Below are 15,399 nucleotides of genomic sequence, written 5' to 3'. Positions count from 1 at the left end.
TTTTCTCCTTACAGTTATAGCACAAGGGGAGTGTGGAAAGGGGTTCTTTATAGTTAGGAAAAAAGTACACTACCCAACATACATTTATTTCACACATACAATCGAGAGAAACATTTAAATATTTGACAATTCTGCTTCTGAGTCTGCCTGGTTTCTTCCCGGAATGCGGAAACACGACTTTTGTGGGCTGCTAATGTTGCAGTGTTCTCTCTAAGGAAGATACTGTATTGCTTCAGTTCTACCCTGTTTTGAAAAACATCTTCAATCTTGCACTGCTTTTGAACTGCCACGGCTCACTGGATCACCCGACAGAATCAAATCTGGTGTGTTGTAAGGCTGAAATGTGACCATGGCCATTTTAACAGTCTGAAAACTATTGGTAATTTATTATTTCTGTTTGATTTCTGCCATTCCCACTCCAAGGTATCCACTTTCCTGGTTTTTTTGCACTTGGCAATGTCTTAATATATTTAGATCTTTAAAAGAATCCTGAGCCACCTGTCTCTCTGGGAGGATCCTAAGACCAGGTCCCCTATTGCAGCTGAAATTATTTAGAATAATTTCTTTTCCCTATAAAACATTGTTTCCATTCTCTTTGTTTTTATCACCCAAAACCCATGTTCAGTATTTCTGATCCTTTACGGGGGAATTATATTATGAATATTTTTATTTTTGCTTCTGAAACTTAAGGATCTCACTGCCCCTACGAAAGAATTACTTGAGTTGCAAAGGAAAGGGGATTTTTTCAATGTTAAAATGCTTATTATGCCCATATGGTTCTTTGTTTCAGAGGAAAGCATAGAGGGCCTCAGCATGGGACATGGCTATTTTGCAGGGGTGGTAGGAATAACATTTTGGTCTCATTCGTGTTGAAAAAGATCATGCCAAAAATAAGTAATCTTTACAGTAATCTGGGAGCCACCTAGGGTCTGGAATCAAGACTCCACTTTTGTCTTTGGGTGTCCTCCCAACTTTCCCTCCCTTTTCTGACTTCTCAACAAGAAAGATGGTTCTTCAAAGAAGAAGAGATCATAGGAGCCACCAAATCTTGAGATGGCACCTAGGTTGACCAAATGCTACATTTCTTGCTGTTGGAGGACTTTTATTGGTTTACTTCTTGTCTTGGACAAGGTTTAGCTTTTTAAGGGCACAATTTAAGCAACAAAGTGTTCTGGAATACCAGAAAGACACGTATGCGGCATATACACACATTTATTGTCCCAAATACAGCACTTGTATAGACCCAACTGTACATCAGAGGAGATAACACAGCTATTTTTTTCTGGTAGTTTAATTTGGCACCTTCCTTTTTAACTTGGTTCTAAGTTCTTCCTAAGGGGAGAGAAAATTGAAAAGGGGGGAAAAGAGAAGGCGGAGACTTCTGGGAGGACTATTTTTGGGGGATTACCTTGAAAGTACTTGAAGTACCGACTGGCCAGGGGAGATGGGCACGCTACCTGGCTGGTCCTGTGGGTATCCGTGACACCTCCAAGCACGGAAGAGGGCTTTGGTTGGTGGCTGCCACCTTGTTTTGAGGAGGCCCCACACCCCTCCAGTGCCCCCCGTGCCTTGCACCTGGGCGTATCAGTGCGCCTGCAGCCAAGCAGATCCCCCCCCCATGATATACGTAAGTGCCACTGTGGTCAGGGAGGTGGGAGTTGTAGCTTTTCTAGAGTTTCCTGCTTAGAGGGAACACTGTTGCCCTTCTCTTTCTTTTTAATATAAAAATATCCTCGGACACATAAGACAAGAACCACTGTACAGAATTCACTGCACCATTAGCTAAGAGTAAGTTTAACCCAGCACGTAACTTGGCACATGTAAAAAAGAAAGAAACGGAAAAGGAAAGTACTTTTGAATACACTTGCAACCAATCTGTTGACTATACTTGCACCTGGTGGCAGGTCAGCCCATTTCTCTGGGTCTGCTTTCGGTTTGCTCTGAAGCCCCGTTGGGGTTGGGGGTCACCTGCCCTGTCAGTAAGCCGGCACCTGGTAGCCTTTGGGGCTGGTGTTCAGGGTCTCCGAGAAGGGTGGGCTCTGGTAGGTTTCTGTGCTTTCAAGGCCCCCGCTGGCGGGAGGGGGTCCCGGGTATCCTGCCATGGGGTCGGGGCCGAACTGATCCGTGGCAAAGAGAGACATGTCGGTCCCCATCCGGTATCTTTGGAGGGCTTTCACAGCCAGGGCAATCTGTAACGGCAAACAAGTCTCTGAGGCCCAGGACACCACAATAGCGTCGTCAATGACTTTGGTGAGGGAATAGGAGGGGAACCCATCAAATTCTCAGATGGCACTACTTAAGGGACCGCCTTCTGCCGCATACATCCCAGTGGCTGATTAGGTCCCACAGAGTTGGCCTTCTCCGGGTCCCATCGACCACACAATGTCGTCTGGCGGGGCCTAGGGGAAGAGCCTTCTCTGTGGCGGCCCCGGCCCTCTGGAACAAGCTCCCTCCGGAGATTCAAACTGCCCCCATCCTCCTCGCCTTTCGCAAGATCCTTAAGACCTGTCTATATCGCCTGGCACGGGGCAGCTAGTACATGCCCCCCCCTTCTGACCATTAAATGTTATGTATGGATATGATTGTGGAATATTGTATTTTAAGATAATGGGATTTAGTCATAGTTTTAATTATTAGATTTGTACATATATTGTTTTGTATTGTATGTTGTGAGCTGCCCTGGGTCTCCGGGGAGGGGCGACATACAAGTCTAATTAATAATAATAATAATAATAATAACAACAACAACTACTACTACTACTACTACTACTACTACTACTGTGGGATTTTCGACTTCAGACTGACCGAATTCTGAAGCATAACACACCAGACATCCTGATTGTGGAGAAAAAGGAAGTATGGATCATTGACATTGCAGTCCCAGGGGACAGCAGAATTGAGGAGAAGCAGCTAGAGAAATTAGTGAAATACAAAGATCTAAAAATCGAGCTGCAACGACTCTGGCATAAGCCCGTGAAAGTGGTCCCAGTGGTACTTGGCACGCTGGGCGCGGTGCCAAAGGATCTCAGCGGACATTTGAAAACCATCGGAATTGACAAAATCTCCATCTGTCAATTGCAAAAGGCCACTTTACTGGGATCAGCAAACATAATTCGCCCCTACATCATGCAGTCTTAGGTGCTTGGGAAGTGCCCGACTGGTGATGAAATACGAAATCCAGCATAGTGATCTCGTTTGCTGTGTTGTATTGACAATAATGAGGAGGAGGAGGAGGAAGAGGAAGAAGAAGAAGAAGCAGCAGCATGTATACCATCTTGACTTTTTGACACACATGCACCAAATACACACACAGAGAGATGCCTTCCTCCTCAGGGATCATGAAGGGTGTAAATGTAGCACTTTATAAACATTAACACCTAAGGCACCACTGGCCTCTGGGAGGCTGCCACCTCCGGTCCGGGGGAGCCCGGAGCGTGTTTTTCTTACCCAGGAGATGATGGAGAAGAAGGAAAAGGCGATGGCTGCTCGGGCAGCATCTCCTCCTTGGGACGCCCCTTTGCTGGCAGGAGTCCGCTGCCACTGGTTGGCCAGGAAGCAGAAGGCCACAAACCAGAGGAAGGACCAGAAACCTGTCAAGTGGAAAGAACGGTCAGCACCCTTGTTGGATGGATAGATGTCAAGGCAGAGCAGGGGACCCCGTGGAGGCAGAGCCTTGGCCAACCCTGGAGGGGCTGCTGCTGGCATCCTGGAAGATCTCGGAGGAGAGCAGGTGCCAGCAGTGGAGTTCTCAGCTTCCCATTATTATTATTATTATCATTATCATTATTATTATTTAGATTTGTATGCCACCCTTTTCCGTAGACTCGGGGCGGCTTACAGCAATGATAAAAACAATATATAATGACAAATCTAATAGTTAGAATCTAAAATAACAATAATACATTTAAAAAGTCTAAAAAACAAGAAACCCCAATATATAAAAACATACATACAGTCATATCATACACAAAAACTACATAGGCAGGGGGAGATATTTCAGTTCCCCAACGCTTAACGACAGAGGAGTTTACGAAAGGCAAGGAGGGTGGGGGCAGTTCTCTGGAGGGAGCTGATTCCAGAGGGTCGGAGCCGCCACAGAGAAGGCTCTTCCCCTGGGTCCTGCCAAACGACATTGTTTAGTTGACGGGACCCGGAGGAGACCAACTCTGTGGGACCTAACCGGTCCCATTCTCGGAGCAAGGGCCTCTTCAGGTGCACTTGGACCACCTGTTCCAATTAACAGGAGAAAGCAAAGGTTTGTGGCCACCAAATTGTGCCTGGCTGACCTTCCCTCCTTTGGGATCGTTCAAACCTACAACGGCAGCGAAAAAAGGGACTTGTGACTGTTTTTCACACATGGCATTGCAGCATCCCCACAGTCGTGTGATCAAAATTCAGAATATTAATATTTTGGTCCTTTTTTTTTTAATGGAGGATACTTTTTGCATAAAATAATGGAGTAATAATTATATTTATTTTTATTTGCTAAAGTAGAAATGACATACTGATATAATGAAAGAAGTGAAATAAATGAATTGAGTAGGAAATGTATTTTAAAAGTTCTAATAACAAGCCTTCCTTCTATGTATAGATAAAGATACGATATGAATAGTGTTTTTCCTTTTATTCTTTTCTTTATTTTTTTTTCTTTTCTTCCTGGTCTTTTAAAGAGACGTAAATTTGGATATTTTCTATTGTTAAGGGCAGTTATGATAAAATGAGGGTTTTTTTTTTTAAATGAAAGTAGGAATGTGTTTTCTGAACACTAGCAAGGGACTGAAGCACGGTGGCATAGTTAGGAAAAACAGCAAATAGCCAAGAGAAATTTAGATAGCTATAGCACTTTAAATATAAATTATCTCAGGGACCGCCTTCTGCTGCACGAATCCCAGCGACCAGTTAGGTCCCACAGAGTGGGTCTTCTCCGGGTCCCGTCAACTAAACAATGTCGTTTGGCGGGACCCAGGGGAAGAGCCTTCTCTGTAGCGGCCCCGACCCTCTGGAATCAACTCCCCCCAGAGATTAGAATTGCTCCCATCCTCCTTGCCTTTCGTAAGCTTCTTAAAACCCACCTCTGCCGCCAGGCATGGGGGAATTGAGATACTCTTTCCCCCTAGGCCTTTACAATTTATGCATGGTATGTCTCTATGTATGTTTGGTTTTACAATAGGGGTTTTTAACTGTTTATATACTGGATTGTCATATGCTGTTTACTACTGTTGTTAGCCGCCCCGAGTCTACGGAGAGGGGCGGCATACAAATCCAATAAAATCAAATAAAATCAAATAAATGAAAGCGAAGAACATTATCTAAAATCCAGATGGTAGCATTTGGAAAGGAGGTAGCACAGGATGAATGATATACAGTGATCCCCCGGTTATTGCGTTCCCGACCATTGCGAACAGGCTAATTTGCGATTTTTCAACCCGGAAGTCAAAACACCATCTGTGCATGCGTGCCCTTTTTTTCTATGGGCACGCATGCGTAGATGGCGCCGGGCTGATCAGCTGCTGGGCGGCTTCCCTAGGTCTTCCCCCGAGCGGCAGGCATCAGCAAGGAGTTTCCCCACCGCCCACGCAAACTCCTCGCTGCCGCCCGCCCTTCGCCCGCCCACGCCGTTCATTCTTGCCGCTTCCCAGCTGAGTCCTGAATTCGCTTCAGGACTCAGCTGGAAAGCGGCGAGAGCGAGCGCGAGCGAACGGCTTGTCCGCCGCCAGCCGAAGATTGGGGGCGGCGCGGCTGTTTTAAAACGTCGCCGCCGGCATGGGGGCTTGCCAGCACCCCCCGGACCCCCAACCCGGGTTTGGGGGGCTGCTAGGAAGCCCCCCATGCCGGCGGCGACGTTTTAAAACAGCCGCGCGGCTTCCCAATGAGTCCCGAAGACAAACGCGGAAGTTCGCCTTTGACGTTTGTCTTCGGGACTCAGTCGGCAAGCCGCACGGCTGTTTTAAAACGTCGCCTCCGGCATGGGGGGCTTCCTAGCAGCCCCCCAAACCCGGGTTGGGTGTCCGGGGGGTGCTGGCATGCCCCCCATGCCGGCGGCGACGTTTTAAAACAGCCGCGCCGCCCCCAATCTTCGGCTCCTCGCTAGCGCTGCGGAAGTAAAAACACCATCTGCGCATGCGCAGATGGTGTTTTTACTTCCGCAGCACTACTTCGCGAAAACCCGCTCGTTGCGGGGGGTCCTGGAACGGAACCCTCGCAATGATCGGGGGATCACTGTATACCAGAAATAATTTGATTAATTTGACTGAGAAATTGGCATTTGATATTGTATTGTATTATATTTTAATTTGAGGTATGTAAATTGGAATCTCTGTAATGTGTGAAAAACAATAAAAAAATTATTCCCCGGAAAAAAAAATTGAGACGCTTGGCAACTGGCAGGTACTTAATGCTGTGTCCTGCGATCAGCTTTTGTGACCAGCTTCTGACAAGCAAAGCCAATTGGGAAGCCAGGTTCACTTCACAGCTGGGTTACCAACTCAACAACTGCAATGATTCACTTAACAACTATGGCAAGAAAGGTGCAAAAATGGAGCAAACCTCACTTAATGAATGTCTCACTAACCAGCATGCCTTTTGTGCTGAACTGTGGTTGTAACTTGAGGACTGCCTGTGTTGCTTTGTTTTACAATTTAGAAGGCTCAGACGGGCACCTCAGAAGCCTCCTGCATCATCTTATCGAAAATAAAGGGGCCAAGCGTGTGTCCTGTCTCCCCGTTGCCCCACAGCCCTTGTGGCTTCCCATCCTTCCCTTCAATTCCAAGGCAGGTTTCAAGGCAAAGGCACCCCCACTCCACCTCATCACCCATGAATGCAGCCTGTAGCACAACACCCCCATGGGAAATGTAAAAGCCATTCCCAAAGGCCAGAGAAGAACATAAGAACATAAGAAGAGCCCTGCTGAATCAGGCCAAAGCCCATCGAGCCCAGCATTCTGTGTCACACAGTGGCCCACCAATTGTCCATGGGGATCTTGAGCAGAAAGAGAAGGCAAGACTCTCCCTTTCCTCTGACCCCCAACAAGTGGTACTCAAGGGAATCCTGCCTGCCTCAACCAACATAGAGGCAGCACTTGGACATCCGTTTCAATAACCATCTATATGCTTGGCATCCATGAATCTGTCCAATCCTGCCTTGAAGCTATCAAAGCTGACAGCTGTCACAACCTCTTCTGGAAGGGAATTCCATAAACCAACGACCCTCTGGGTGAAGAAATATTTCCCTTGATTTGTCCCCACTTTGTTACCTATGAACTTTAGGGAGGGCCCCCTCGTCCTAGTATTGTGTGACAGAGAAAAGAATAATTCTCTATCCACCTTTTCTATCCAAAGAAGATGAGAGGGAGAACAACATCTGATAAGTTGTAAAACAGATTTTAACACAACATTTTTATTGCCTGAACTAACTCTTTTTGCTTTTTTTTTTGGTTGGATTTCCATCAGAATTGAGCACAACTAAACCCCTTCTTCACACCCCTGCAGTTGGCCAAGCCCTTTGTAAGGCACGCTTGTGCCAAAGGAATCCAGCCTCTGTCCGTGGGCAGTGGTGGCACACAGCCATGCTCGCCGGACGCACACGGTCAGGCTCATGGTGTGTGATTTGGCCTGTTATGCAAAGCCATGGATGCGTTTGTTTGCTTTTGGCATCCCGTGCTGTGTGGATACAAGAACATTTGGTGAACCCAAACCCAGGCTGATTCTGCGGTGTGAACCGGCCCCTCCCGGCGCTGGTCAAGCTACTTGCTCCTCCCAGGGGACCTACCAGAAAAGCCCAGGTCCACGAGGACGATGCGCTTCCTGTCCTTCACGCTACTGATCTGTTGGAAGTGGAGGTCCATCACCAGGAAGAAAACACAGGCCAGGAAAGCCAGCAGCCCTATTGCGATGCCGTAGTTGCAGGCCCCTTCATTGCTGTTGAAGATGCAGTGCAGCACCGGGGACTTATCGGTGTTGACATAACCCTCGTTGATAATGGAGCCAAACACCACAATAGAGAACACCTGCAATTGGGGGGGGGGGGAAGAGGCAGATGAAGGAAAGAAAGGAACAAAAACTCAGTTTTTCCCAAAGGGTTCATATCGGTTTCCGGTCACAATTCAAAGTGTTGGTAGTGACCTTTAAAGCCCTACATGGCATTGGACCAGAATACCTCCGGAACTGCCTTCTACCACACGAATCCCAGCGGCCAATAAGGTCCCACAGAGTTGGCCTTCTCCGGGTCCCGTCGACCAAACAATGTCGTTTGGCGGGCCCCAGGGGAAGAGCCTTCTCTGTGGCGGCCTCGGCCCTCTGGAATCAACTCCCCCGGAGATTAGAACGGCCCACACCCTCCTTGTCTTTCGCAAGTTACTCAAGACCCACCTATATCGCCAGGCATGGGGGAACTAAGACATCTCCCCCAGGCTTTTTTATATTTCACGTTTGGTATGTATGTGCTGTATGGGTTTTTTTAAATTGTTGGGGTTTTTATACAATTTTTATTATTAGATTTGTCCCATTGTTATACTGTTTTTTATTACTGTTGTGAGCCGCCCCAAGTCTTCGGAGAGGGACGGCATACAAATCTAATAAATAATAATAATAATAATAATTATTATTATTATTATTATTATTATAATTATTATTATTATACCATGTTTCATTTCTGATCCATCCTCCAAACAACTTATATAAGCCAGAAAAAATACGCTGAAACATAAAACAAGAGAGGGTCAAGAATGCCTGTATTTGCGCCTCTGGAGAAGGTCTCCACTTGTATAAAACGTACATCACATAACATTATATATAACATAGAATTGGAGAAATGTGAGAAGGCCTGGAGTAAAAGCTATATAATGACAAAGTCCTTTGCATTTTAAAAAAAAACTACAAAATGTTTTACTGATGGCATCTTCCACCAGCAAGTATCGCAAAAATGTACTCCAACAAATCAACAGAATGTTGGAAATGGAAACATAAACATACTTTAACATACTACCTACCACATGTGGTGGTCCTGTCCCAAAGCAAAGCAATATTGGCAAAGGATAAAGAAATGAATTGAAGAAATAACAAACCAGCATATAGAAATGAAACGAACTATTTCTACTAGGGATATTTAAAGGGAACCAGGATAAAAAGATGCAATATTTATTTCTACATATTATATCATAGCAGGAAGAATAACATTTGCACAGAATTAGAACAATAATATACTGTGTAATTAAAAAAATCTTAGGAGTGCGCAGAGATGGATAAGCTTATTAAACAAATGAATGATAAAAAAGAATCAGAATATTATAATGGTTATAATAATTATATTATACCATACTATACCATATCCTACTATGGATGATTGGTATAGGTCAGTGATGGCGAACCTATGACATGGGTGTTCCTCCACAATTTCCATGTACGCACCTATGCATATAGCATAAGACATATCAAAACATACATAATTATACCTTGTTATCCAATCTATCATGAATCAATACCCTATTTTAGTACTTATTTTATACTGCTATTTATCTATCTGTTTTTACTCATTTCTTTACACTCTCCTCCCTCTACCTCCATCTCGTCCTTGTACTTTCTTTCTCCTTCTCTCCCCCTTCCTCCTTCCTTCCATTCCTCCTCACCTTCCCCCTTCTCTTTCTACTTCCTCCTTTTCCCTCTTAATCATAATTCATTTTATATTTAACAAACTGATAATATATTCCCATACATCTTCAAAACTCATTGTTTCCTATATCATATCTCTCTTTATAACTCTTTATTCTAGGTATATGCTGTTAATCTAATGCTGCCTCCTCAAAATCTAATTTTGTCATCTGGGTCTACTACCTTTTATTCTCCATTTTCTTCCCTTTTAATAATTCTAACTTACCGTAATTTCTACACATATTCATTTTCTATTCAATCATAAACTTTCACCAATACATTATAATATTCTGTATCTTCGTTGGCTTCAATTTTCATTGTCATCTCTGCACAGTCCAAAATTTTCTTAAATACTTCTCCTTCATAAGGAATTTTTGTCGCTTTCCATTTTTGTGCAAATGCAATTCTAGCTGCTGTAATCACAAATGGGTATCTTCCTTGTTAAATTTCTCTAGTAAAATACCTAACAGGAATATATCTGGTTTTAATTCTATATGTTGTTTCACCATTTTTTTCGATCTATATTTGAATCCGACTCCAATATTCTGGCTTCTGCACATGTCCACTGCTTATGATAAAAAGAGCCTGGTATTTGCTGACATTTCCAACTTTTCATAGTTTTATCTTTAAACATTCTAACTATCCTTTCTTATGACATGTGCCATCTATAAAACATTTTATACATAATCTCTTTATATGCTGTTGCCATAGTTAATTTATAATCTCTTGCCCAAAGTTGCTGCCATTTATCCAGTTCTATAAGTATGCCCAAAATTTTGTGCCCATTTTATCATAGTTTCTTCCACTTGCTCAAATTCTAAGTACATAATTGTATCTTTTTTAAAATAGTTTTTCATCTGTTCCTGTGAGTATTTCATCTAATTCCATCATCTCTAAATTAATAACCTCTGTTTTACTGTCCTTGACTGTATTTGAACTCTCATGTACCAATTCATTTTTATCCCTAGTTTCTCCAATTCTTGAGTAGATGTCAATTTCCCCATATCTGTCAGAATGTCCTTCCAAGTGGGACATTTTCCCAATTCAGTCTACTTGGGTGAATTAGTGCTTCTATTATGGATACACAAAATGGTATTTTCGTATAGCGAGAAATACTGATCTAGCAATTGCATGCATTCAAATGCTACTTTTGACTAATTTTAATGTGGTTTATCATATTGCTTAGACCAGTGATGGCGACCCCTATGACAATCATTAAGTGTCGTACCACATGATTCTTGACAAATGTATATTTTATTTTATGTACGCTGAGAGCATCTGCACCAAGACAAATTCCTTGTGTGTCCAATCACACTTGGACAATAAAATTCTATTCTATTCTATTCATTCTATTCTATGGCACACAAGTTGTTGCCCTAGTGTGCATCTATGTGCCAGCCAGCTGATTTTCGGCTCACACAGAGGCTCTGGGAGGGCGTTTTTGGCTTCCAGAGAGCCTGGTGGGAGGGATAAGGGATGATGATTTTACCCTCCCCCAGCTCCTGGGAAGCCTTTGGAGCCTGGGGTGAAACACGAGCCTACTGGGCCCACCAGAACTTGGGAAACAGGCCGTTTCCGGCCTCCAGAAGGCCTATGGGAGGCGAGGGAAGCTATTTTCGCTCCCCCCAGGCATTGAATTATGGGTGTGGCCACTTGCGCATGTGCGATAGTGCGCACGCATGCTCTTTTTGCACCTGAGGAAAAAAAGGTTCGCCATCCCTGGCTTAGACCCTTCCCAATTTTGTACATTTGTGATATTGCGCAGATCCAGAAAATGGGTTAATTAAGGAAATGAGCTTCCTTGGGAATGGGGCCATTGGACAATGTGCAATAGGAGTGTGCTCGTGTGGCAGCCCCCTCCGGGTTATTCTGCAGTCCCAGTTAACACATCCAAAGCAGGTCATGGAGGGAAGCCACCGTCAAAGTACTTCCATGCTTCGCCACAGTCTTCTTTCCCCATTGATTTCTCAATCATTCAGTCAAAGATTACAAGTTTCCACAACAACAACAGCAGCAGTAGCCGCCCACCTCCCCATCTTTTCCCAATAGAGATTTTTTTATCCCTTTCTTTTTAGTTTTCTGACTGACTGGCAGTCTTTCCCAGAACCGCCTGTGGTGCGTGAATGCCATCCGCGAAATGCCCGCCGCCGCCGCCGCCTTCCGCGCCCAAACAGGCGGCCACAGAGCATCTCCCACCCTTCAAAAGAGGCAGCAGAACCGCAGCACCTTTGCGGGCCTCGGCAGGGAAGGAGCCCACCTGAGGCGGGGAGGAGGCCGCAGGAGCCGGGGCCTCGCGGGGGGGGGGCAAGGGCAACTCTTCCCTGGCGGAGCCCCCCCCCCCCCCGTTGCCCCGCTTTCCCCTCCGCCCGGCAGGAGGCCTCGCTCGTTACCTCACGACGAGAGGCGCCCCCCACCCCCTGGCCGGGATGCCGCAACCGGCGCTGCTGTCACGTCGGGCTTCGGGAGTGGCGAGCGGGGCTGGCACGGCGGGCACTGGCGGGGGTGGGGGGGCGCCTGGGCTGCCAAGGCAAAGGGGCGGGGGGCTCCCCCCTCCCCCCCCCCCACCTGCCGGTCCCCGAGGACCGGGCGGGCTGCGGCTGACGGAAGGCGAGAGGAGCCGAGCGGCCCCGGCTGCGCGTCCCTGCCTCTACCGGGGGCGGGGGGGCTCTTACCCCGGCGAGGACCCTGAGGAGGGTCTGGGGCCGCTTGGCGAATTCCGCCGGGTCCACCGCCGTGCCCGCCCGCCCGGCTCCGAAGGAAGCGCCCTCCATCGTCCCGCCGCCGCCGCCGCCGCCGCCTCGAGCTGCGAAGGCAAAGAGGGGAGGGGGCGGCGGCGGCGGCGGGCGGGGACGGGCGAGCTGGCGCCACCACCTGCCCGCCCGCCGGCCCCGCAGCCCGCCCCCCCCCCGCTGGCGCTGCCCTGGACGCTCCGCAGTGGCCCGGCCCCGCCCGCCCCGTCTCTGCCCGCGGAGGGTCGCGCCGCCCGAGGGAGGGGAAGCGCTGCCCCGCGCTAAAGCCGAGCCGGGCGCCTGGGCGAGGCGCGGGAGGGAAGCGGCTTTTCACCTGCCCCGCCAGCTTTGGCCGGCCTGCTTGACCGCCCCGGTCCCGTCATGCCTGGGCTTTGTAGCTCAGGCTCCCTTGCCCGGGGCCGCCAACCCCGCTGGGGTCCCTGCACTCCGCGCCTGAGACCCTCCGGGTGGGCGTGTTGGGGCCCGTGAAGAGTCGGCCGAGCCCCGCCTCAAGCAGCAAGCCGCTCACTTCGCATGTTGGGAGAGGCGGCTTTGCTCGTGGGTCATCTCCCCCCCCCCCCAGAAAAGGCTTCATCTCGCATCCTGGCGAGTCTGAGTCGCCCCTAAATGGGGCTTCTGTTCCATAGCTGTGTAGGCTTAGGGCCTATGTAAGCCCAGGTGGGAGTGAACAGACTCCAGCTCAGTCCCCACAAGGCAGGGCGGAGGGCTGTGGCTGCTGCTGCCCCCCAAGGCCTATTCCATCTGCCCGTCCTTAACCCCGGGGAGGGGGGCTGAAATCTAACCGCAACTTGGGAGTTCTCCTAGAGGCACAGCTGAAATTAGAGCCACCATCTGTCAGCTGTGGCTGAGAGGATATTTGCCCAGGTCCAGCTGGTGCACCAGTTGTGGCCCTATTTGGACCAGGAATCTTGACTCACAGTCACTCACGCTCTTGTCACCTCGCAGCTCAACTACTGCAATGCACTCTACATGGGGTTACCCTTGAAGAGTGACCACAGTTAATCCAGAATGCAGCCCGCAAGCAAACTCCATGAGCTGCACTGGCTGTTACTGCATATTATAGAAACATAGAAGAAACATAGAAGATTGGCGGTAGAAAAAGACCTCATGGTCCCTGCAGTCTGCCCTTATACTATTATGGCCCCAAGGAGGGTCCTGTGTCTCTATTTTAAAAAGCTGGATGAAAATGGATAGACAGAAAGTCTACGAAGGTGGACAGACATTCTTCAGCATCTTGGCATGACAATAGAGTTGGGAGCAACATGGTCTCGGATTTAGGATTTGTCCTTTGTTTACTGTGCTGCCTAATTAATGTGTATCATGTGCAGAGTGCTGCTGCGCAAATCCAGAAATAATCTTCTTGCCATTTTTCCCGGCGGTTTTGCACTCTGCACGTGTAGAGCAAAAGGAAGCGGGTAGGAGACCAGAGTTCGAGGTTCTGCGCGAGCTGCAAGTACAGAGAGGAAAGGGCAAGGAGGAAAGTTTGCCTCAGAGGGACAGATGTTGCCTCATTTGGAAGGTGGGCAGCATATGAATATAATGAATAAATAATAAAATAAAATTAGCTGAAATTAATAGCTTTCTGGGTAAACACAAAAGAGGTTATGAATCCAATCCATAAAGGATCCGATTTGACTGCCAGCTGCCTTGGATTAGCACAGAGAGGCCACAGCCTCAGCTTTCCTGCCTCCGTCTCTGAAATGGGCTGGGAATGAACTATTCTGCAGGGCTGGTGGGATGCTCTCCACCTCTTTATAGGAAACATCACAGACAATTATCTGAATCAATAATTAATATTTATGAGCTACAATCTGCTGTTCGCACAACGCTGGAAGCAGCTGATAAAACAGTTTTCAAACACCAAACTGCAAACACCGCGAAAGGATGACACATCTCGGGTAAAACAACCTTTTTATTTTTAATCCTATTAAAAGCAATGCAGTTATTAATGGACTGAATGAGTCCACAGGAAAAACTTCAAAGGGGAAAGGGGATTTGCAGATGCAAAATCATCAGTGGGGGAGCCAGAAGAGGAAGGAAACATTTAAACACAGGGGGCAGGGGACAAATCCACCTGTGGCAAGAGAGGCATAATCCACAGGCTTTGTGTCTCCCCCCTCGCCCAGGTCTCCCCAAGTTGCCTATTCAGGCAGAAGAGGGAGAAACGTCAAACAAGCAGCTGTGACCGCCATGTTGCTTTCTTTGCTCAGTGCTGTCTTCCAAAATACATTTTTTGCAGTGGTGGGCTCCTACGGGAACTGTCAGGAACATAGTCCCAGCAGCAAAATTTGGAGCGCCACCCCAGAGCACCTAATTTGCACTGAAAGATGTTGAAGCAAAATGCATAAGCCACGCCCACAGTGTGGTAGTAAAAATTTTGGTAGCCCATCCCTGATTTGTTGCCTTTATTTCTAGTGTGCCTTTCCTTTGGCAGCTCAAGTAGGCAAACATTTCCCTTTCCCTTCTTTATTTCCATAAGACCTCTCTGCCAGGTAGGGGAGAGAGATAGAGAGACAGAGGGAGTGACAGAGACAGGCAGACATAGAGGCCAATAGACAGACAGATGTGTAGAGGGAGAGAGACAGAGAGGAAGAGACAGAGACACAGCAAGAGGGGGAGACAAAGAGAGACAGACAGAAGCCCCATCAGTCAATTGCAAAAGGCAGCTTGACTTGGGACAGATTCCATCCTGCAATGATTCCTCTAACACCATCAAATACCAACAACTGCCGATTCCAGATCCTTGGGAAGGACTTGAAGCCATAGTTCCCTCTAAGCTGAGCAGTGAGCAATCGCTCACTTAAAAATCATCATCAACTCAGAGTTTTCCAAACCTGCCCAGAAGCCGAGAGAGAAAGAGTGAGAGGGAAGGAGAGAGAGAGGAAGAGAGGAAGAGAGAGAAACAGATAGAAAAAAGAGAGGAAGGAAAAGAGAAAGAAAAAGAATGGGAGTAAGGAAGAGAGAAAGAAAATCAAAATCTAGTTTGAAACTAGCTCAACTATTTA

The 15,399-nt window shown here is 47.2% G+C and overlaps 1 protein-coding gene across 1 annotated transcript; it reads right to left on the bottom strand.

Annotated features, from left to right (window-relative positions):
• Positions 1-1,197: 1,197 nt before the first annotated feature.
• On the bottom strand, positions 1,198-12,445 carry SYNGR3 (synaptogyrin 3). The gene is made up of 4 exons (XM_070760941.1): positions 12,317-12,445; positions 7,768-8,005; positions 3,448-3,590; positions 1,198-2,189 (listed from the first exon to the last, which is right to left on the bottom strand). Exons 1-4 carry the CDS (start codon positions 12,413-12,415, stop codon positions 1,977-1,979), a joined length of 693 nt encoding a protein of 230 aa, XP_070617042.1. The 5' UTR covers positions 12,416-12,445; the 3' UTR covers positions 1,198-1,976.
• Positions 12,446-15,399: the final 2,954 nt, after the last annotated feature.

The sequence above is a fragment of the Erythrolamprus reginae genome, chromosome 9 (assembly GCF_031021105.1).
Source record: "Erythrolamprus reginae isolate rEryReg1 chromosome 9, rEryReg1.hap1, whole genome shotgun sequence".
In the NCBI taxonomy this organism is placed as follows: Eukaryota; Metazoa; Chordata; class Lepidosauria; order Squamata; family Dipsadidae; genus Erythrolamprus; species Erythrolamprus reginae.
Note: the sequence above shows the minus strand (reverse complement) of the source record. Positions and strands in the feature narration are given on the sequence as shown.